The sequence below is a fragment of the Lygodium microphyllum genome, chromosome 7 (assembly GCF_053477565.2).
Source record: "Lygodium microphyllum isolate KBCC chromosome 7, Lygodium_microphyllum_v1.1.10, whole genome shotgun sequence".
NCBI lineage: Eukaryota > Viridiplantae > Streptophyta > Polypodiopsida > Schizaeales > Lygodiaceae > Lygodium > Lygodium microphyllum.
The window spans coordinates 34,943,762-34,968,088 of NC_141141.1; the positions used below are offsets into that span (position 1 = coordinate 34,943,762).

Here is a 24,327-nt window from a genome sequence, read left to right on the forward strand (position 1 = left end):
TTCTAATGTGATCCTTTTGTATGCTGATGTAGAGAGTGCTCTACTTATGGAAGAGATGAATCGGCAGAACAATGCATCCAGTAAGTCTTCCAGTGCTTTGCATACTAGGGGCAGATCACAACAAAAGGGCAAATATGAGGAAATGGCTGCCTTGGCTGAAAATAGCACTTGGGATCTTGTTTCACTACTAGATGGGAAAAAGACCATTGGCTGCAAATGGGTTTATAAGATTAAATGCAAGTTGGATGGTAGTATGGAGAGGTATAAAAAGCAAGGCTGGTCGCCAAGGGATATGCTCAACAGTATGGTCTAGACTACGAAGAAACTTTTAGCCCAATTGCCAAATATTGTGGCTTCTATGGTCATTTTTACGGTCCCACATGTGCCTTGGAACCTCAAGCCTATTCCTGGCGCATTTTCCCAAATTACTGGAACTTCTAAATGAAAAGATCAGAATGAAGATTTTAGAATCTTCTTCAGCGCCCTACTCAAATAGATGGTTTACTGTGCCCAAGAAAAATGGATCTTTACGGTTCATTCAAGATCTACAACCTGTTAATCATGTCACAATCCGAAATGTTGGTTCGGGTCCAATTGTTGATGAGGTTACTGAAGCTTTTTCAGGTAGAGAAATTTATTCTATGGTGGACCTATATTCAAGATATGACCAATTTCAGCTTTCATTAAGGGACGTAGTAAATCACGTGGCAAAGATGTTGAATGCCATCATTGTGGCAAGAAGGGTCACTTTAAACGTGATTGCTACAAATGGAAGAAAGAGAAAGGAAAAGGCAAGAAGACAGATGATAGCAATGAAGTGAAAAAAGACAGTCAGCCTAAGATGAGCAGTGTAAAAATTGAAGAGGTGAATGTAGTCACTCATGACAGTGACAGTGGGAGTGACGTACTCTTTGTCTCTTCACACTTTCATGCACATGCTTTACTTACAGATACAGATGATGACATGCATATCTGGATTCCTGATTTAGGTGCTTCCTTTCATGTCACCCCTCATCGTGAGTGGTTTTCCACCTATACAGGGGGTCGACATGGTGTTGTCCATCTTGGGGATAACTATGCATGTGAGATTGCAGGTATTGGCAGTGTACAGTTACAGTTTCAACATGGCTCTGTCTTTACACTTCAGCATGTACGGCATGTACCTTAGCTCAAGAAGAGCTTGATTAGCACAGGGTAACTAGATGATGATGGTTTTCATACCACATTTGGTGATGGAAAATGGAAGATCTGTAAGGGATCTAGGATTATTGCCAGAGGTTGCAAGAGTGATACTTTGTATCCACTTCATGTATTTAGTGTGCTTGACCATGTTGTTGCCGTGACGGAGTTATTTAGTGTGCTTGACCATGTTGTTGCCGTGACCGAGTAGCCAAGCGTTTCTTTGTGGCATGGCCGGTTCCGACACATGAGTCAAACATGAATGAAAGTGCTCTCTCGTTTGGGTTACTTGCCTTGTCTTCATTATGCTGATTTTGAGCATTGTGATCATTGCATTTATGGCAAACATGCACAGAGGTAACATAAAAAGTCTCTTTCTTTGAAATCTTCTCCTCTAGAGTTAGTACATTCGGATGTAGGTCAAATGCCAGGATTATCTTTAGGGAGAAAGAAATATTTTGTCACCTTTGTCGATGATGCTGCACGGAAAGTATGGGCTTATCCATGGATATGGAGGATGGAAGATAAAGACAACACTCACGAAGACATAGACATGGGAACTGACTATTACACAAGTGAATTAGGTTCCAAGATTGAAGCTTGGACTCATAAACACAAACTTGTGTAATTGAACAATGACACTTGATTGAAAGGACAAAAGTACCATGACATTACATTCAAATGATAGGCAAGTACAATGCTTTATAGTCTTCTAGGTAGGTAGCACTTTCCACAATCAAACTTACCCATCATGCACATGGTGCATTTAATATATTAGTACATCCTAAGCGACCTTTAACTGTCTTCATACTTGGCAATGAATACTTAATCCTAATGCACTGGATCTCATGTGACTTGCATACATGAAAGTATAGGTTTCTATCAATCGGTACAATTGCAACTTAAGTGTCTTCGCTCTGACAATGGTGGGGAATATGTGTCCAAGGCCTTTCAGGCATTTTGTGACAGCAAAGGGATAAAGAGGGAGCTCACTGCCCCTCATAATCCGCCCCAAAATGGAGTTGCAGAGCGTATGAATTGGACCATACAAGATAAGGTCCGTGCGATGCTGTCTCATACTACATTACCCCATGGTTTTTGGGCAGAGGCTGTTATGACAACCGTTCACTTGATTAATCGGTCACCGAATAGGTCTTTGCGAAGGGGAATCCCTCAGGAAGCGTGGTTGGACAAGTCACCTTCATATGCTCACCTGAAAGTGTTTAGCTGCGAGGCTTTTGTGCACATTCATAAAGAAGAAAGCAGTAAACTTGAGCCAAAGTCCTGTAAATGCATTTTCCTAGGATATGGTGACAAGGGTGAAATGGGGTATAGATTATGGGATCCTGAGAAAAGGAAAATAGTACGTAACAATGATGTTATCTTTCGGGAAGATTGCATGCATAAACAGCCCGAAAAGACTGAGGAGGTCCGTAGGGTTGTGCTCCGAGAAGAAATACCTTTTGGACAGCGAAATGTGCCCCTTGTACAACAGCCAATACTCGGTGCAAATGAACCTGTAAATGCAGGAAATAATCGGCCAGCTATTGCCCATGGAAATGAGCTATTACATGTGCAGGAACAGCCAGGACAGTAAGCTGTTAATGCTGATTTGCAGGCTGAAATACCGGGATAGCATGTTGAAAATGGAAATTTGCAGGAACAGCCAGCAAACAATGTCCATTGGGTTAGGAGATCATCTAGGGCTACTAAACAACTTGACAGGTTTGTTCCTGGTGCAATTAATGCGCCTGATTATGTCATGTTGACAGACTGTGGTGAACCCTCTTGCTTCAAGGAAGCAATGGATAGATAGGACAACAAGAAAAAAGCCATACTGTCAGAGATGGAATCTCTTGAAAAAAATGAAAGTTGGAACTTGGTGCAGTTGCCTAAAGGGTAGAAAACCCTTCCATGCAAATGGTTTACAAGATGAAGGTTACTTCTGGTTCCTCACCAAAGTACAAAGCGAGATTGGTTGCAAAAGGGTACAAGCAGGAGTATGGAATTGAGTTTGATGAGATTTTGTCTCCTGTAGTCAAGATGGCTACATTGAGAACCATTTTGGGCTTGGTTGCAGTTGAGGATATGGAGCTCATACAGATGGATGTAAAGATTGTATTTTTACATGCTGATCTGGATGAAGACATATATATGCAACAGTGTGAAGGGTTTGTTGAACTAGGGAATGAAAAAATGGTATGTAAACTCAAAAGGAGTTTGTATGGGCTGAAACAAGCACCAGGAGAATGGTATCATAAGTTTGATACCTTCATGCAATCCCAAGGCTTTCATAGAAGTCAAGTGGATCACTGCTTGTATACCAAGAAGGTAGTAGATGACAGCTTGATTATCTTGGTTCTGTATGTTGATGACATGCTGATTGCTGGCAGGGATACTCATGCCTTGGACTCACTGAAGCAAAGTCTTCATGGCAGCTTTGACACGAAGGATCTTGGTGACCCAAATCACATTCTTGGCATGCGAATACTCAAAGATAGGTCAAAAGGATTACTCTATCTATCTCAGCAAGAGTATATCTCCAAGGTTTTGCAGCGTTTCAATGTGGAGGGGGGGAAAACAATTGGGGTTCCATTGTCTCTATATGTGAAATTTAGTGCAGAGGACAGCTCTACATTTGATGATGAGAAGGCTGAAATGGCCAAGATTCCATATGCTTCAGCTGTTGGTAGTTTGATGTATGCTATGGTTGCTACACGTCCTGACATTGCCTTTGTAGTGGAAGTGGTTAGTAGATACATGGCAAACGATGTTAAAAAGCATTGGGAAGCAGTGAAAGGTATTATGAGATACCTTAAAGGCACTAAGGATTTGTGCATCTGCTTTGGAAAGCAGAAGGCATCTGTCGTTGGCTTTACGGATGCAGGCTATGCTGGTCATACGGGCTGCAGAAAGTCCACTTCTGGGTATGTGTTTACCTTTACAGGAGGAGCAGTCTCTTGGATCTCTAGGCTACAAAAGTGTGTTGCATTCTCTACTACAGAGGCAGAGTATGTGGCTACCACTGAGGCATGCAAAGAGTCTTTATGGCTTTCACGTCTGGTGGGAGAGCTTGGCATCACAGAGTTACTTGTTCTCCATTGTGATAGTTAGAGTGCTATCATGCTAGCACGGAATCCCGTATTTCATGCAAAGATGAAGCACATACAGGTAAAGTATGACTTCATTAGAGATGTACTTGACGGCAAGAGCATTGAGCATGTCAAAGTGCATACAGATGATAATCCTGCAATCTTCTCACGAAGGGTCTTCCAGCAGAGCGGTTTGCTCATTGCTGACAAATGATGGGAGTTGGATAGGTATATGTATTTCAGCTTTGTACATACCTAGACTTAGTTAATTCTTTTCTCCTCTTAAGGCACATTGCCCTTAGGTGGGAGTTTGTTGGGAGTAAAGGGCGATCGTGCCTTTTATATGTGCACGTGTGTGAACACACCCTTAGCACTTGTACTAACACATATATGTCTATCTAAAAAGCAAAAGGTACACTGTGATCATTGTACCTAAAAACGTACTCACTCTCTATTCTAGTTGCTCTCGCTCTCTCTCTGTCTCTCACTGCGCGTAGGACAGTCTGCCTCGATCGTCGTGCTCTATCGGCCTCTACAGACCTTTGCTTTCTACCCTGCCAGAGTATATGTGTCTTCTCCTTGGTACTCGTTGTGCCACCTCTCCCTTCTGGGCCACAGAGTTTATTTCGCACCCACTTTTGAATTTTTATGTTGAAGGCCATAAGACGCATCCAATGCGCACTAAGCCCTTTTGAGCCAAAGGAGGATTGATTGGTACCACGGCCTTCTCACAACCATTGCAATGTGCTATGAAGGTTGCTTCTACTTCTTCTAGGCTTTCAAGAATACACCTCGATAACCTGTAGCTATGTAGACCACTTCCTCGAGAGAGAGTGATTGTTGGATATTGTCCCCTTGGTAGTCCACTCCAGTGAGAAACAGTGACTATTGCCCACCCTATGCTCCACCCTTGGCTCAACTTGAGTCTCCCTTTTTCCCACCCTCGACTACTCAGGTTTGAGAGGCTATCTTTGGGAGTTCGTTGATATCTTTGATACCCTAGATACCTTCTTTGGTACAATTAGTGGCACTTTCTTTATCATCAGATGATTTGGAGTTTGTGATCCATGAGTTTTTAGATTCCCTATCTCTTGTAGAGGGGGATTCAAAGGGGGCTATATTCTCTTTGCCCTTAGAAGGAGCTCCTACTTGTTTGGCTTCAGATGGGGCCCTTGCACCTCCACCCTCAGAGGGGGCACGTACTCATCATGAAGTTCGTCACCCACCATTTACTCTTTTGGGATGGCTGTCCTCGAGCAATCATTTCTCTCTTAATACCTAGGATCTTCAGAGACCGCCCAGAGTGGGGCCTTGGAGGTTCAACTGCGAATTGGTGACGAGACCTTTGAATTCCTTTCGCCATGGAGTTACCTAGGATCTTCAGAGACCGCCCAGAGTGGGGCCTTGGAGGTTCAACTGCGAATTGGTGACGAGACCTTCGAATTCCTTTCACCATGGAGTTACAGAGTTAGTGGCTTCTCTCTAGAGGTGAAGTTGGGTTCTAGAGTTCATCTTGTCTATTGTTCCTTGCTACAGGTTACCTTTTAGGTGAAAGTCTTGGATCTTCGGGATCCTCTTCTTCTTTATCATATCTCTCTTCGCTTCTTTTTTTAAAATCTCTTTTTGGGCCTGAGAGGGGATGTTAAGAAAGTACTTCTTCAATTCACATACTTCATTTAGGGTTTCACACTGACAGTCCCAAAAAGGACCCGTGTCCACATTTTGGCCACTTTTTCAATGGCCGCCCACACAGTGGTGCGCCACCCTAGATAGCTTATGCCTATAAATAGGCAATCACTTCATTCATTCCACCACTCTCTCTTTAGTCATTCTTCACCACATTCTTCGGTCACCACTTTTTTTTTTCTCTCATGAGTTCCTTTCATTGCCTTCACACCCCTTCAGGAGGACATTGCGGTTCGTAGCTCGTGGCTGCCTTCACCCTTCCTCTTCTACTTTAGGTGCCTTGTTTCAGCATTAGGCCTTGTGTTTGGAGCACCTTCCATTTGATGTAACCATCATCTGCTTGGCATTAGCATCCTTCTCCATCAGACTCCACATTCACTTGCGTTTTTCAGGTTGGAGGTCTTCTCCTTGCTTGACGTCATCATCTCCAACTTGGCGTTAGTATCCTAGCCTTTGGCGACAATCTCCGTCATCGAGCATCAGTGATTTCATCACTTGTCTATCACAGGGGATGCTAGGACCTCCGTTTTTGCAGCCTCGCTCCTCCTCCATTACCTGGCATCACTCATTTGTCATAGGGGCTGTTGGGACCAGCGTTTTTGCAGCCTGGCTCCTCCTCCATCACTTGGCGTCACTTGTCTATTTTAGAGGCTGCTCAGACTTGCGTTTTTGCAGCTCGACTCATTCTCCATCATCCGGCGTTAGCATTATCCACCTGGCATCAACATTTGGGCTGCTCTCCCTGTGTTTGACAATTCCTATACTCTAGGATTTGCATTTTGCTACTCAACTCACTCCCCAACATCAGAGGACTGTGGTTCTTTGCTCCCTTGACAGCTGGTGATTATCTTCCACATCTCTGACAACATCAGAGGACTGTGATTCGCTCCCTTGACAGTTGTCCTTTACGTTCTAGTGATTACTTCAATAGCCCACTGCTTGGAGGACTGCGTTTCACTCCCTTCACTGTGCAGATTTTCCATAGGTGCTGCTGTCTGATTCAAAAAGGAGAGTGCAATTATCTTCTAAGTTTTGGCTCTATTGTATCAACTTTTCTTCTCATAGCATGGTTCAATGCATCATCACCGTGTTCTTGTGTTTCTAAGTTTCTCTTCTCTCTTAGTGTTTGCCATACACACTCTGTGTTACTCCCCACAAACCCTACTGTCTCTCTGCACCGTCACTTATTTTGACATGGTATGAGAGCATACCTGTAATTTTTGACATGATTTGATTGCAAAACGAAGGAAGGAGGGATCTTGCCTACGACCTAAGTCCGGATGGGTGTCTGTTGTTGAGTCACTGAGGTCCACACATGGGAAACCAAAGCTCCAAATTTGTTTGGCTAGAGGATAGGAGACGAAGCAAAGTCTCATCACATGTAGTACAACAGATACATGTACCACGTGAGATCTTGTGGGCACTTAGCACATCCCTTGTGGGAAGACCTTCAATAACCAGTCTCCACATAAAACTTTCTATTCATAGGGAATCTTGAACCTCCATAGCTGAATAAATCTGTCCTGCCACTTCACTTTGCTATCTTGAGCACACCAAACTTTGTTGGCTTTCTTAGTAACCTATCTCTCATCCTCTACCATCTTATGGTAGATCTGATTAGCCGACCTTTGAAAGTCATCAGGTTTCACAAACATCCAATCTTGCCAAGGGAAACAGGTTGAAAAGGAGGTAATAGATTTATATTGCTGAAGCTGCTCCTGCAAGGTCGACCAAATATGGCTATAGCCTCTCGGCACCTGAAAGTATTGGCATATGTGACGGAAGAAATAAAGACAGGACTGCCCAAGAATGACATCATCCCTCATCGTTTGCAGCCCCAAGCGAGCCATCCTATTGAATTTATCTTGCTGTAAATCTTCATATGGCCAATCAAGCAGCCTAGAAGTGGCCATTACTTTTGCTTGTAACGATGCCTCTTGTCGGAGATCAGGAGGATGCCTAGCTGTAAAATGAAGAATCTTGTGCCATGAGGCAATCAAATGAGTAAGCAGGAATAATTGAAGTTTTAAAATGACCTGTTGAATTCAGCACATGTCACCAAGATGCTTAGATAACGGTGCGATCATGGGAGATACTAGTCTCCCTGATGAAAAATTTTGCAACATCAGTCCAGGGATGACTCTGCGCGCAGTGGGGCAGTCAACCTGGGCACTGAAGCAATCATGACCTGGTGACCCTGATGGAGTTGTGACCCTTTTTATGGAAAGTACTGATGCAGGCAGGACCTTAATGTGCAGAACTGATGCAGTCATTCTCTTTTTCTCTCTCTCTTTCTGCAGATTTGTGACTGTAAGCTGGTATCACTGCAGGACTCTGCCACTGCAATTCTATGTCACTGTACGCCTGGTACAAAATCAACCAGCAGCAGCCATTCAATCTTCACCAGGATTTGAATTCTATATAAGCTGTAGTGGTGGCTAGAGGCTTGACATTATAGATGTATTTGTTATCATTGATGACCTCCAATCTGCATGATGAGACCACACAGCCGTATCTTGCTGCATAGCACTCATTTGATTGTGTGTGTGTGTGTGTGTGTGTGTGTGTGTGTGTGCGCATGCGTGCCTTTCTCCCCCTTTTGTCTCTCTCACCTCTTTCTCTTTTCTTTTCTCTCTCCTCTTTTTCTGCTCTCTTTTCTCTCTCTCTCTCTCTCTCTCTCAATATGTGTTCCCCTCCTTTTTCTTTTCTCTCCTCTCTCTCTCTCTCTCTCTCTCTATCTCTCTCTCTCTGTCCCCTCTTACTATATAAAAAGGAGAAGACATCTATATGGCTTCGGTATCCATTGTTTTTTTTTTGCAAATAAAATGTGGCTGATTATATTACTTCAGAATAAACCCCGAATACAAGGAAGTGCTCACGCTCAACAGACTAGTTGGAGATGATGCAAAGTCATAGATATATCATATGTACAAGCCTCTCAGGGTGGTCTAGGGGGGATGGGGGCAAGAAGCCATGGAGGGGGGATGTATCGCCATCTGTGGCTACTTGCCTACATCACAAAAAATAGGTCCTGTCCGCCCCATGTGCGCATGAAATGACAACGGAGCTCTTGACGAACCCTGGACTCGCCCTACACCTGATTCCATCGGCCGCGGAGGGAGTGGATGATGGAGGTCCAGAGCTCTGCTAAGATCGCCTATATTGAAAGTCTCTCCCCGCCAAAAGCCTGTTGACATCGCGCCTTCCAGATATGCCATCCAGTAAGACTCCCTATGATCTCCCATACCTCAGAGCGGTCTACTCTGGGCTCTAGTACTTGGCAGATGGGTAGGGCCTTCAAACCAACCACTGCGCACGACCTTGCCTCGATAATGAATATCGTGTCTTGCATCTCGGCGCCTCATACAAAAGGTGACGGCTCTGTCTGACTGCTTGCTCAGCAAAAAGCTCCCTATGAGATATATCCAAGGTTGGGTGGTATACGGCGAAGGGTGCGGCATGCTCCTCTCCACACGAGCTACACCGCCTCACATGACCAAAGGCAATGCTTTGGGGTTTCCAGAGGCTGCTGTGTGCAGCACTTGCAACCTCTCTTCTTCTGTGTCTGGGCAAGCCAACTTCCCACCCCCAAGCCTCCATGTGCCACCAGCCATAAGAAATACGATACCCTCCTCAACCTCCAGCTATCCCATAGGTTGCACCAGAAGATTCGTCGAAAAGGCTCCTTGATGCTGTGCTCCACCCAGTGTCTCCTACGTCACGGTGCCCAATTCATGTCCTGCAGCAGTACGTGTTTGCCAATCTTGGTAGTATACTCTAGAAACCTCGGTGGCTTCTTGGCGACCGTAGTGGCTGTCCATAGCCACACTCGGGGATCCCACTCCAGCTCATCAAGTGGCCTGCCCTCCCAGATCCAGAGGTGCCACTCCTTGAGCTCCTCCAAGAAGACAAAAGGATCCGATCACCATGTCTTCCCTCCTCCATGAAAGGACAGGTATCCCCTCATCCTGCTGCTCTATGTCAAGAGCCAGACAGCCCCCCTCCTGCACGGTAAAGAAGGTCCCAGGTGGAGTGCCGCCCACTCTACCTGCCACCTGTAGGGGGATACTTGCTGGTGAAAACCTAGCGGCCCATATCTCCTCGGGCTCTGTCAGCTCTTGTATGAGGGAAGCAAGCTACTCTTGAGGTATTGCTGCGTCTATCTCCCTTCTCCTGAACCCCACTCCTCTCTGGTACCCTGATACTCGCTGCAACACCTCCTTGTCTACCATTTTGTACACCTCCCGCCATGTCCTGATGGTACTAGTTGGGCCGGCCTCCCAACCAGTCCACTGGATATGGGGGCGCTCGCCAATCGGTGCCCCTTTCCAATCTCTGACTTGGGGGTTCTAGATCACTGGTTGACGGTCTATCTCCTCCTGGCAGCCTGGGGGGCTTTGGATTAGGGCCTTACAGAAGCCCTGCCACACACGGAGCAAGCTATGTAGGAAGGGGGATTTTGGGGGGGGGTGATTTGGGCTGTCGTGAAGATCCATCTCAGGGACGGCCTCCACTCACCACCAAGCCTCGGTCTACAACCTTGAAGACCCTCTTGCAATAGGACCTTCCAAGTCTACCCTCTTGGTGTGAGGCCGCAGACTACTAGCTTGCCCAAGAGGGCCATACTCCGATACTCTGGGTCTATGATCCCAAGCCCTCCCTCTGACCGATGCCGGATGATGGTCACTCACACCACCTTGGCCTTGGAATCCTTGGAACCGTTTGACCCGGACCAAAGGAAGTTCCGCACTAGGCGGCAAAGCTGCACTACATAGGATGAGGAGAAGCACCAACACGAGGTGATGTACTAGGCCGTCGCTAGGAGGACGTGGTTAACCACTAGGGCTGGCGTGCTAGTGAGAGGTGAGCAGTACTCCAGTAGGTGAGCTTCCTCTGAATAGAGTTGAGGACTGGAAGAAACTGCTAGGCGGGAGTGATGTCGAGTCCCACCTAGAACCCTATGTAATGGATGGTCTGGTCATCCATCTAAATCCCAAGTGGATGCCCCACTCCTTGCTAGAGTCCGGGTCTGTGAGGAAACCAACCGACTTTCGCCAGTTGATTTTAGCTCCCGTTGTAGTACAAAACACCTCAAGAGCCAGCTTCACTCTCTCCAGCATCAAGTCATCATCCTCTATGTGGAGTGTTGCATCATCTGCATACTCTGAGTCTAACAGCTCAGTCTCCTCTCTCAGTGGAAGTCGGAGGCCGTGTAACCTGCTCACACGTGACGTGAGGAAGTGAGACATCGCCTTTGCAAAGAGTAGGAAGAGGTACGGGGCCATGGGGCAGCTCTGCCGGACCGATGTATCCATGGTATTAAAAAAAGAGAGTGAGCTATATAGAAAAAGAGAGGACATGGTGCATTAAAAAGAGAAGCCACCTCATTTGAATTTTAAACACTTCATAAGTTTAGAGGAACTACATACAAAAAGAGAGGACATGATACATTTCAACATTTGAATTGTAAGCACCTCATAGGTTTGGGGGACATCTCATGTTCGCGAGATCTCTGGTTGTTCAGTGGATCCCAAAGCTAGAGTCAAAATAATGAGATAGTATAGATTTGTAATACAGAGTTCATCTTTCCTGTTCTTTTTGTAAGATTTCTGAAGGCACTTTAGTGAATCATTTCTTCATTCTAACATCTCTTAGGTTAGTCTAAAATTGTACACCTAAAGATTTTATCACTTTGAAGTCAAGCACATAAAGTTCCTTTAAATTAAGCTTTCCAAAACACCACCAATTTTACAATTATTATGTGAGAATAGAGAATGCTGATAATGGTTAGTTGCGGTTAGATACTTTGGTCATCTTGTCATGTTGCATTAAGGGGGTGATGAAATAGTTTGGTGGAAGCCTTGTGCAATTAGATGAATTTTTCCTGCATATGTTTCTTCTGTGATGTTGCCAGAAATAAGAAAGTCCGTTTAAGGACTAGCTATCCAGAATGTCTTATGCTTGCCTTTTTGAGCCAGAGGTATCTAATTATAGTACTTGTATTAGCTTGACTAATCATCTAGAGAAGTGTGACAGTGACCAACAAGTCTGGTGGATTCCTTCTTTGTTTGACAAATACGTGTGGCAGGAACTGATTGATGTTGAAGGTGAAGGCCTAGCAGAGATGGCTTTTCGATGTGTCCAGGAAATGGATATTGATAATCGCATGCCTGTGAGGTCCTTAACATCCCGATGGACCTCGTTATGTACTTTTTGGGGTTGCACTGAGAATCCTGTTAACTTGTCAGTGTTTTTCTGTATAATACAGCTCTACCAGCATATTGTTCTAAGTGGAGGCACTACTATGTTCCCTGGCCTTCCTAGCAGGTTCATTCTGAAGAACTCATGGTTTTATGTCTAATTTCTCTTACTTCCTCGTTTGAAATTGCATGCCACAGTTGCCAGAGCTAGTGGACCAGTTTTTAATAATATTGTCTGTTCTTCACTGGTTTGTAAAGGCTGGAAAAAGAGATTCGACAACTCTACCTTCAGGCTGTGCTGAAAGGAAACAAACAGGGCCTCAAGGTAGTGACTTTTTTGCAACTGTATGCAGTGTAGGAAGGTTTCTAGTCATTGTTTCATTCATTTCACTAGCTTCAAATAGACAGTGCAAATTCTCATCAATATTATCAACCAGTCAGATCTTTAATGACTGTCTACCAATAATTAAAGAGCTAAGGGATTTCAAAAATTATTTTTGCAAGAAAATAATAGTCTTTTTAAAAAGAGTGCAGTCAGCAAGTGCTAGGTATGCAATGGTTGGGTTGAATAGGTTCTAGGTCAGATCCGATTAAGTCCCCTCTGAGCCTTAGAGAGATTCAGAGCTGAATTTGGGATGTAATTACAAGATAAACATGGTGACTCGGCTGTACTGCTGGATCAAATTGTATTTCAGGAATGTATTGATCTTATTTTACATTGGTTTAGCCAAAATTTTACCATGTTTTCACCCTTGCTCTGTGCCAGCACTTCTGCTGAACATTCAGCACACCAATAACACTATCAGGACTCCTATTTTTCTGTCAGAAATTCAAGCTAAGGATTGAAGATCCACCAAGACGAAAGCACATGGTGTATTTAGGGGGATCAGTGCTGGCTGGTATCATAAAGGTGTGCACCTAAAACACTTGTTTTTCTGCTGTTTGACATGTCTGAGGATTGGCACTGCTGAAGATTTGTCAATAGTTGTTCAGTTGTCTTCTTATGATCTGTTGTGCCACTTGTTTCTTGGCCGAGTGTCGGTACCACTCAAATTCAGCTGTATAACATATAAGTCCTCTTGGTTCCCTCTTGTTTCTTAAACCATATGAATGCTTTGCAGAATGCACCTGAACTTTGGATAAGCAAAAATGAATATGAAGAAGAGGGGTTTCGATGCCTTCAAAAATGTGGACAGTCATAATTCACCGAAGCTGACAAGAATTGATTCATTTTTGCAACGCCAGAAAGGCATGTAAGTGCTACAAAACTTAACATTTTATGAGATAGATATTTACACACTGTTTTTTGTCTAGAATTTGTAGAGTACAACTTTCTTTGGAGTTTAGACTCCTTGGGCTATACAATCTCAAAGAGTAGTTCTATCTGCTACAACTGTAAAGCTAAAAACAGGCAAAGCTCCTTGTTTGTGTGTATAAAATTTACATTCTTTTAGTGGTCAGCTTAACACTATATTCAAGGTCTGAAAATGTTTACGTGAGGCTGCAATTTTTTCTAATACATGCAAAAGTGTTGCAAGTTTGGGTTTTGATCTTGTCACTTGCATTATTATTGATGCTGGGATTGTCCACCATTCTGGCATTTTTACTCAACATACACTAGTTTTTGGATTTTATATTCAAGGTGGAGAAATTTTATCAGTGATTTCCATTGCAACTCCCTTTTGGAGCTGCCTTTTCCTACTCTCCTGTCATGTGTCCCTGCCTGCCCTAGTAGCCATTCCCTTCTAAATTTTCTCTTCCTCTTCTTCACCATTTTCCCTAACCTATTGTCACAAGCAGCCATCCTCCTCGCTATCTGTGCAGCTCCAATTATCACTCTCCTCCTTGCCATGCCATTTCTCCTTTGGTGCGTTCCCTAGCGCTCATCTATTAAATAAGAATGTGCGACTCCGCCCTGTGCTTCCAGACATCATTCATGACACACAGAGAAGCTTTGTCCAGGATAGGAGCATCCTAGATGTCTTCACCTTCTTTGAGGCGACAGAGTGAGCCGAACACAGTGGTTAGGGGTTCGCAGTGCTACTCTAGACTTCGAGAAAGCCTATGACAGGGTTGACTGGAACTTCTTAGAGGGCACCATGGTGAGGTTGGGCTTCCCCCAGCAGGCATGGATCCGTGGACTCTCCGCACTTTACAAATCGGCGATTAGTAGGGTTCTCAAGGTGGTAGGCGAGGGGAGGAGTTTCGGCTAGAGAGATCGGTCCGGCAAGGCTGCTCTTTGGCCTTGTATCTGTTCCTACTCTTTGCAGAGGCGATGTCTCACTTCCTCAGGTCACGTGTGAGCGGGTTACGTGGCCTCCAACTTTCAGGGAGAGAGGAAACATAGCTGTTAAACTCAGAGTATGCAGATGATACAACACTCCACTCAGAGGATGATGAGCTGATGCTAGAGAGAGTGAGACTAGCTCTTGAGGTGTTTTGCACTATAGCGGGAGCGAAAATCAACTGGTGAAAGTCAGTTGGTTTCCTTACGGTCCCAGACTCTAGGATGGAGTGGGGCGTCCACTTGGGATTTAGATGGGTGTGCAGAGGGCAGACCGTCTGTTACCTAGGGTTCTAGGTGGGACTTGACATCACTCCTGCCCAACAGTTTCTTCTTGTCCTCGACTCTATTTGGAGGAAGCTGATCTACTGGAGTATTGCTCGCCTTTGCCTAGCGGGCCGAGCCCTTGTGGTTAACCAGGTCCTCCTAGTGACGGCTTGGTACATCGCCTCATGTTGATACTTCTCCTCGTCGTGTGTAGTTCAGCTTTGCCGTTTAGTGCGGAATTTCCTTTGGGTCAGGTATAACGGCTCCAAGGACTCTTGGGCCAACGTGGCGTGGACGACCATCATCCGGCATTGGTTAGAGGGAGGGCTTGGGATCATAGACCCAGAGTATCAGAGTGTGGCCCTTCCAAAAGATATAACGAAGATATTATGGATACTTGGTTTTCTACTTAAGGCATTGGCAACAACATTCTCTTTTCCGGGTCGATATTGGATAAGTGGGTGAAAAATTTGAATAAAAGCAGCCCATGGGTCAGAGATTTGTGACTGACTAAAGAGATGTTTGATACTTTTTTGGTAAGTTTTGATCATGAATTCAGATCCCATTAAATAGTGTTTTCATTGACGTAAAGGTTGTACTACAGCTAGCAATTTCTTATAAGGCAAGCTAGTAGTCTGCGGTCTCACACGAGGAGGGCATATGTGGAAGGTTCTATTGCAGGAGGGTCTCCAGGAATATAGACCGAGGCTTGGTGGTGATTGGAGACCGTCCTTGAGATGGATCTTTACGATGGCCCAAATCACGCCTCCCAAATCCCCCTTTCTACGCAGCCTACTTCGTGTGTGGCAGGGACTCTGTAAGGCCCTAATTCAGAGCCCCCCAAGTTGCCAGGAGGAGATAGACCGCCAGCCCATGATTTGGAACCCCCAGGTCAGAGATCGGGATGGGGTACAGATTGGCGAGCGCCCCCACATCCAGTGGGCTGGTTGGGAGTGTTGGGAATAAAGGGCCATCGTGCCTTTTATATGTGCACGGGTGTGAACACACCCTTAGCACATTTGTACTTTCATATACATCTATCTAAAACCTAAAGAGGTACATACAAAAAGATTGTACCCAAGAACATCATGCATCTCTCTCTCTGACTCTCACTCTCTACTCTTGCTCATGTTTTGCTCTCTACTTGACATTTTTATCGCAGGACATTGCATCGCCACTGCGCATCGCTCAAATCAAACTGGTATCAGAGCTGCGTCTAAGGTGTTCGCGCTTCTCGGAGTCCGCTCAGACCAGCTTGTCATTGTTTTTTTCACTGGATAGATAGGCGACGGTTTTAGGCTGCATGCAGGTCAAAATCGTCATTTCCTCATCAGACGCAGTCACGTGCAGATCACGCACTTCAGGCGCACGTCAAAACGTCGTTTTTCAGGTCACGAGCAGGTCATGCGAGTAGGCGATGGGCTGGGGCGGCTGTAAACGGGGTAGTTTCGTCACTTTTCTTTTGCAAAATTTTGATTTTTTTCAAAGGTTCCCCGCAAGCAAGCCCTTTGCTCACTGAGGGGCGTTCGTGTGTGTAAGCACAGTTCAGAATTTTGGGCAGATTTGTACCAAAAATTTGGGGATTTGTCCAAATTTGATGCGAGCAAGACACAACAGTGATATTTGTCTCAGAAATTGTAGGAATTTGTGACATTTTGCCTCCGACATTTGGGGCTTTTCATGAACATGCAAGAATTATGCTGAAATTTATCCAATTTCTCGACATTGTGCATTGGACCCCATGCAATTTGGGGCTTTTGCTTTTTGGGCGAAATTTGTGTGCCATTTGGTCATTTTATGTAGATGCGGGTTTAATTCCATGCAATTTGGACATCTAGCACTTGAAATAATTTGGGGGTTTTTGCTGAAATTGCTCTATTTTGGCAAAATTGGCCTATTCTATGCATGTCAGAGATAGAGCAGATGTATGGTTGATGCTTTGAGCACAAAAAATTTGGGGCTTTTGATCGTGCGTGTCAAATTTTGTGCCCGTGGGTGCATGTACAATAGAAATTGCAGCTAAAATTTGGGACTTCTCATGTAATGTGATGTATTTGTCCTTGGAACATCTGTAATCAGTTGTGGAGTGCTGTAGCACAAGGTTTAGTGCTTCTGAAAATTTATTTGCAGATCTGAAATTTCTGCTTTTACGTGGTTATTTATTGCTGGTTGGTACTTGTTTGTACCTTGGTCACTTGTGTGACAGTTTGGGCGTGCATTTGCTGAATTTTTTGGTCGCATTTGGGCTGAAAATCATGTGTGGCAGCAGTCACAGTAGTCATCTCATGCACATTAAGAAGCTTGAAGAAGCACATAACTTTGTAGTCTGGCAAAAACAGTGCTATAATATCTTGTTGTAGAAGAAGCAGGCAAGGCGGATTAAGACCAAAGGGGCAAAGCCCACAGATATGGAACAGGAAGACTCGGATGAGTTAAATGAGCTTGCACGCTCAACCATCGAGCTATCGATTTCTGATGCCTTATTGTTTAACATTGAAGGTTTGGATTCTGCCTATGCTATTTGGACTCAATTGGAAGAACTGTATGCCCGGAAGAGTGCCGCAAGCAAAGTTTACTGGCTGAAAAAGCTTATGGATTTGCGTATGAAAGAGGGTACAGCAATGCCTACTCACTTGAGTGAGTTTAACTCCATTTTCAGCCAGCTGGTTGCCGTGAAGGTCAAGATTGATGAAGAATTTAAGGCTACATTCTTGCTTTGCACTCTGCGCCAGAGAGTTGGGATACATTCAGGATTGCTATGAGCAATTCTAATGCGATGCTTTTGTATGATGCTGATGTAGAGAGTGCTCTACTCATGGAATAAATAAATCGGCAAAACAATGCATCCAATAAGTCTTTCAGTGCTTTACATACTAGGGGCAGATCACAGTAGAAATGCAAATTTGATAGCAATGGACACAGTAAATCACATGGCAAGGATGTTGAATGCCATCATCGTGGCAAGAAGAGTCACTTTAACCGTGACTACTACAAATGGAAGAAAGAGAAAGGAAAGGGCAAGAAGATAGATAATAGCAAGGAAGAGAAGAAAGAGAGTCAGCCTAAGAAGAGCAGTGTCAAAATTGAAGAGGTGAATGTAGTCACTCATGATAGTGACAATGGAAATGACGTACTCTTTGTCTCTTCACACTTTAGAAAACATGCTTTACTTGCAAATACGGATGATGACATGCACAGTTGAATTCTAGATTCAGGTGCTTCCTTTCATGTCACCCCTCATCGTGAGTGGTTTTCTAACTATAGAGGAGGTCGACATGGTGTTGTCCATCTTGGGGACAACTACCATGTGACATTGCAGCTATTGGCATTGTGCAGTTGCAGTTTCAGCATGGTTTTGTCTTCACACTTTAGCATGTACCTCAGCTCAAGAAGAGCTTGATTAGCACAAGGCAGCTAGATGATGATGGATTTCATACCACCTTTGGTGATGGGAAATGGAAGATCTGTAAGGGATCTAGAGTGATTGCTAGAGGTTGTAAAAGTGATACATTGTATCCTCTCCATGTATCGAGTGTTGTGCATGACCATGTTGTTTGAATGACCGAGAAGCTAAGTGTTTCTTTGTGGCATCGCCGGTTGGGACACATGAGTCAAATTTGAATGAAAGTGGCTTCTCATTTGGGTTACTTGCCTTGTCTTTGTTATGTTGATTTTGAGCATTGTGATCATTGTGTTTATGATAAACATGCACAGACGTCTCATAAGAAGTCTCTTTCGTTGAAATCTTCCCCTCGAGAGTTAGTACATTCTGATGTATGTCAGATGCTAGGGTTATCTTTAGGGGAAAATAAATATTTTGTCACCTTTGTCGATGTGATGCTACACGGAAGGTATGGGTTTACCCTATTCGTAGCAAGGACGAAGTGCTTGACAAGTTTAAAAAATTCTTGGCGTTGGTTGAAAATGTGTTCGCTCTGATAATGGTGTGGAATATGTGTCCAAGGCCTTTCAGGCATTTTGTGACAGCAAGGGGATAAAGAGGGAGCTCACTGCCCCTCATAATCCACCCCAAAGTGGAGTTGCAGAGCGTATGAATTGGACCATACAGGACAATGCAAAGCCTTCTCATCATCAGATGTAACATATGAGCTCACTGGCCCTCATAATTCACCCCAAAATGGAGTTGATTAATCGGTCACCGAACAAGTCTTTGGGAGGGGGAGTCCCTGAGGAAGCGTGGTCCGACAAGTCACCTTCATATGCTCACCTGAAAGTGTTTGGTTGCAAGGCTTTTGTGCACATTCATAAAGAAGAACACAGCAAACTTGAGCCAAAGTCCTGTAAATGCTTTTTCCTAGGATATGGTGACGAGGGTGAAATGGGGTATAGATTATGGGATCCCGAGAAAAGGAAAATAGTACGTAGCAATGATGTTATCTTCCGGGAAGATCGCATGCATAAACAACCCGAAAAGACTGAGGAGGTCCGTAGGGTTGTATTCCAGGAAGAAATACCTTTTCGACAGCAAAACGTGCCCGTTGTACAGCAACAAATACCTGCTGTAAATGAACTTGCAAATGTAGAAAATAATGCTGGAAATGGTCAGCCAACCATTGCCCATAATGATAAGCCACTGGATGTGCACGAACAGTCAGGACAACAAGTTGTTAATGCTGATTTGCAGGCTGAAATGCCAGGACAGCAAGCTGAAAATGGAAATTTGTAAGCTCAACAACCAGCAAACAATTAGGAGATTGTCTAGGGCTACTAGACAACGTGAGAGATTTGTTTCTGATGCAAACAATGTGGTTGATTATGTCATGTTGACAGATTGTGGTGAACCGTCTTGCTTCAAGGAAGCAATGGACAGACATAACAGCAAGAAATGGTATAAAGCCATGTTGTCATAGATGGAACCTCTTGAGAAAAATGGCACTTGGGACTTGGTGCAGTTGCCTAAAGGGCAGAAAACCCTTCCATGCAAATGGGTTTACAAGATGAAGGTCACTTCTGGTTCCTCGCCAAAGTACAAAGCAAGATTAGTTACGAAGGGGTACAAGCAGGAACATGGAGTTGACTTTGATGAGATATTCTCTCGTGTAGTCAAGATGACTGCATTGAGAACCATTTTGGGCTTGGTTGCAGCTGAATATATGGAGCTCATATAGATGGATGTAAAGACTGCATTCTTACATGGTGATCTGCATGAAGACATATATATATGCAGCAGCCTGAAGGGTCTGTGGCAAAAGGTAAAGAGACGATGGTATGTAAACTCAAAAGGAGTTTGTATGGGCTGAAACAAGCACCAAGAGAATGGTATCATAAGTTTGATACATTCATGTAGTCCCAAGGCTTTCATAGAAGTCAAGTGGATCACTGCTTGTATACCAAGAAGGCAGCAGATGGCAGCTTGATTATCTTGGTTATGTATGTTGATGACATGCTGATTGCTGGCAGGGATACTCATGCCTTGGACTCACTGAAGCAAAGTCTTCATGGCAGCTTTGACACGAAGGATCTTGGTGACGCAAATCACATTCTTGGCATGTGAATACTCAGAGATAGGTCAAAAGGATTGCTCTATCTATCTCAGCAAGAGTATATCTCCAAGGTTTTGTAGCGTTTCAATCTGGAGGGGGGGGGGAAACAATTGGGGTTCCATTGTCTCTATATGTGAAATTCAGTGCAGAGGACAGCTCTACATTTGATGATGAGAAGGCTGAAATGGCCAAGATTCCATATGCTTCAGCTGTTGGTAGTTTGATGCATGCTACGGTTGCTACACGTCCTGACATTGCCTTTGTAGTGGGAGTGGTTAGCAGATACACGACACACCATGGTAAAAAGCATTGGGAAGCAGTGAAAGATATTATGAGATACCTTAAAGGCACTAAGGATTTGTGCATCTGCTTTGGAAAGCAGAAGGCATCTGTCGTTGGCTTTACGGATGCACACTATGCTGGTCATACGGAGTGCAGAAAGTCCACTTCTGGGTATGTGTTTACCTTTACAAGAGGAGCAGTCTCTTGGATCTCTAGGCTACAAAAGTGTGTTGCATTCTCTACTACAGAGGTAGAGTATGTGGCTACCATTGAGCCATGCAAGAAGGCTTTATGGCTTTCACGTCTGGTGGGAGAGCTTGGCATGACAGAGTTACTTGTTCTCCATTGTGATAGTTAGAGTGCTATCATGCTAGCACAGAATCCCGTCTTTTATGCAAAGACGAAGCACATACAGGTGAAATATCACTTCATTAGAGATGTACTTGAGCATGTCAAAGTGCATACAGATGATAATCCTGCAGATCTTCTCACGAAGGGTCTTCCAGCAGAGCGGTTTCCTCATTGCCGACAGATGATGGGAGTTGGATAGGTATATATATTTCAGCTTTGTACATACCTAGACTTAGTTAATTCTTTTCTCCTCTTAAGGCACATTGCCCTTAGGTGGGAGGTTGTTGGGAATAAAGGGCGATCGTGCCTTTTATATGTGCACGTGTGTGAACACACCCTTAGCACATTTGTACTTTCATATATATCTATCTAAAACCTAAAGAGGTACACACAAAAAGATTGTATCCAAGAACATCAAGCATCTCTCTCTTTGACTCTCACTCTCTACTCTTGCTCATGTTTTGCTCTCTTGCAAACATTTTCATCACAGGGCATTGCATCGCCATTGCTTATCGGTCACTTTAGGGAGGCCGGCCCGGCTCTCACCATTAGGACATAGCGAGAGATGTACAGGACGGTGGATGAGGAGGTGTTGCGGTGGGCATTAGGTTGCCAGAGAGGAGTTGAGGTGAGGAGAAGGGAGATTGATGCAGCAATACCTTAGGAGTGGCTTGCCCCCCCGATACGAGAGCCGGTAGATTTCGGGGAGGTATGGGCCGCTAGTTTTTCACCATCAGGTATGCCCTTACAGGCGGTAGGTAGAGTGGGCGGCGCCCCACATGGGACTTTCTTCACCGTGTAGGAGAGGGGGCGTCTGGTCCTTGACAGAGGGCAGCATAATGAGGGGATAGTTGTCTTTTCGTGGAGGAGGATTTGGGTTGTTGGCCTGCAGGGGAAGACATGGTGGATGGACCCTTATGTGTTTTGGGAGGAGCTCCGAGAGTGGCGCCTTTGGATTTGGGAGGGCAGGCCACTTGATGAGATGGAGTGGGATCGAAGAGAGTGGCTATGGCTGGCCACTGCAGTTGCCAAGAAGCCACCGAGGTTCCTAGAGTATATAGCTCGGATTGGCAGACACGTACTGATGTAGGAGGACATGGACTAGGCGTCGTCGCGTAGCAAGTACTGGGCGGAGCACAGCATCACGGATGCTTTCCGGCGGGCTTTCTAGTGCCACCTATTGGACAGCTAGAGACCGGGGAGGGTATCGTATTTCTTATGGTTGTTGGCACATGGAGGCTTGGTGGTGGGGAGTTGGCTAGCCCAGATGCAGAAAGATAGAGGTTGTAAACATTGCTCACAACAGTTTTTGGAAGTTCCAAAGAACTGCCGTTGGTCTGTGAGGCGGCGCAGCTCATGTGGAGAGGAGCATGCCGCATTCTCCGCCATATAGCACCCAGCCTTGGATGTAACTCATGGGGAGCTTTCTGCTGGTAGGCAGTCAGCCAGGGCCATCACTTTCTATATGAGGCTGGGATGTAGGACACAATGTTCATTATTGAGGCTGGGTCATGCGTAGTGGTTGGCTTGGAGGCTCTACCCATGCGCAAGGTACTGGAGCCCACAGCTAACCGCTCTGAGGTATGGGAGATAGTAGGGAGTCTTACTGGATGGCACATCTGGAGGGCGCGGTGTCAAGAGGTTTTTGGCGGAGAGAGACTTTCACAAGGATCTCTATACAGGATCACAATATAAGGCTCTTCCTACAGTAAGGTAGATTCCCAATGAAATTGTGGGCTTTCCCAACAAAATATGGGCTCTTCTCACAAACACTCCCAACAGATAGTGAACCACAGTAGGTGAGATTCTCCCATTGAATAGCCAGCAAATAGGAGCTCTTTCTTTTCAGTAGGGACCCCCAACAATTAGCTTGACTTTGAGCTGCACACCGCTCACTGATCCCCTATTCTTGGACATGATATTAGTGGTCCTGACTCCTCCCCTCCTGCCAGCTCACCCATTTTTGCAGCCAAGAGAGACAATGGACATTCTCAGCCTCATGCTTGTAGCAATTCCTTCAGGCAAAGCACACAGACTGCTTGATACTTCAGGTTTAAGCAGCTGAGTTCTTCTGCTTATGGTTGCAAGGATTCTCTTCAAACTGCAGGTCAATTGTCATCTCTGAAAAAAGGTCATAATCGTGCAACATGAATCTGACACTGTTTTGGTCTTCGAACTGCAGGTCAATTGTCATCTCTGAAAAAAGGTCATAATTGTGCAACATGAATCTGACATTGTTTTGGTTGCCTTTTATTTTGGTCTCAAGTTCAGGATTGGATGCTTTTTGTTCTCTACAGCGAAGAAGAATCAAAGCAGTTTCTAGATGCAAGATTACTTGTAAAAGGTTTTCCAAATTCTCTTCCAATTGCAAGATCCTGCATTCGATGTTCTGCCATCCAGCCCCTGTCTGTATTCTAGTCTAGTGAAACCTTGCCCTTCCATCATGAGGACATGGAATTTTGGTGCTTTGTTTAGCATATGATTAAGTATTAATCAAATGTGCAAATGTAAGGTGTACATGTGATGTGCAAGTTAGTTATTTCACAATGATGGGCTAAGGACCCCGTGATGTCAATGGGTGTCAAAGGAAAAATTTATTATAAGTTGTTCTTGACAGGTATTAGGTGGTCCTTGGTAACCAATTTTGGCCTAGATCAAATTTTTAGCCATTAATGTCAGTGGTGACATTAGGAACTAGGCATTATTTAAGAAATTAATGCCATTTCAAGGGCTAATAAGTGCTCAAGAATGCTCAGATGACAAATTGACCTAGCCAATTTAACCATTAATCGGTAATATTATTTTTTTGAAATCTTAGCAAAAAATAATAATTAAATTGATTTTCAGAAGTAATATTCTGAAAAGTAATTCAATTGGGCTTAAAATTGCTGAAAAGTCGAACTAGAAAGTTGCCACTTCGCAAAACTTGCCCATGCAAGTGAGGGAAAGGTTGTTAGAGGCTAGTGGGACCTAATTCCAACATTGTGGAGGTAGGGGAGAGAGCTGTTTTACTACAATTTTCCAGCCATTAGTGATTAGCCCAACTATTAGAGATAGGTAGAGTTTCCTTCAATTGATCAAGAGGCCATTAGAGGTAGGTGACAGCCCATATAGGCTGTTTGGCTGTCTATAGGCAAGTGGCAGCAATTTTGGGGTCCACATGGGTTGGCAACTGCATGTGGGGCTCTTGTCGATGATTGGCTACAAGCAAATAACCGTTCGTAGTAGGGAAACATTAAATTCCATACAATTTTGGCGATGAAACTTTGAAATTTCTCTCTTTAGCCTCCTCTCTATTCTTTGAGCCCATTCAGCAATACAACTTAAAGAAATACTACAAGAGGCACTAGTTTTGGGGCCAATTGGGTGTCTAGTATCCAAGGTTAAGTGGTAACAATTTCATTTTAGTTTATTTGAATTTTATTGCTTGCTGTAATTAGTGCTTAATCAAGTTATTTACCACCTATCCGAGAATGAAGGCT

General features: G+C 44.4%; 1 protein-coding gene across 14 annotated transcripts in view; it reads left to right on the forward strand.

The window, feature by feature from the left end:
• Positions 1-24,327, forward strand: part of ARP2 (actin related protein 2) — a 320,561-nt gene that overhangs the window by 88,799 nt on the left and 207,435 nt on the right. For 9 of the 14 annotated variants that reach the window (XR_015691294.1, XR_015691289.1, XR_015691295.1 and 6 more), the window contains exons 11-15: positions 12,046-12,129; positions 12,226-12,284; positions 12,416-12,482; positions 12,984-13,067; positions 13,279-13,410. Coding sequence is in view for 2 of the 14 variants with exons in the window: in XM_087681250.1 (XP_087537376.1) it covers positions 12,046-12,129; positions 12,226-12,284; positions 12,416-12,482; positions 12,984-13,067; positions 13,279-13,359 (375 nt within the window). In the remaining 12 variants the exon portion in view is untranslated. Of the gene's footprint in view, positions 1-12,045; positions 12,130-12,225; positions 12,285-12,415; positions 12,483-12,983; positions 13,068-13,278; positions 13,411-23,111; positions 23,460-24,327 lie in introns of those variants that run through there. The other 5 variants (XR_015691296.1, XR_015691297.1, XR_015691288.1 and 2 more) reach the window with 5 other exon arrangements.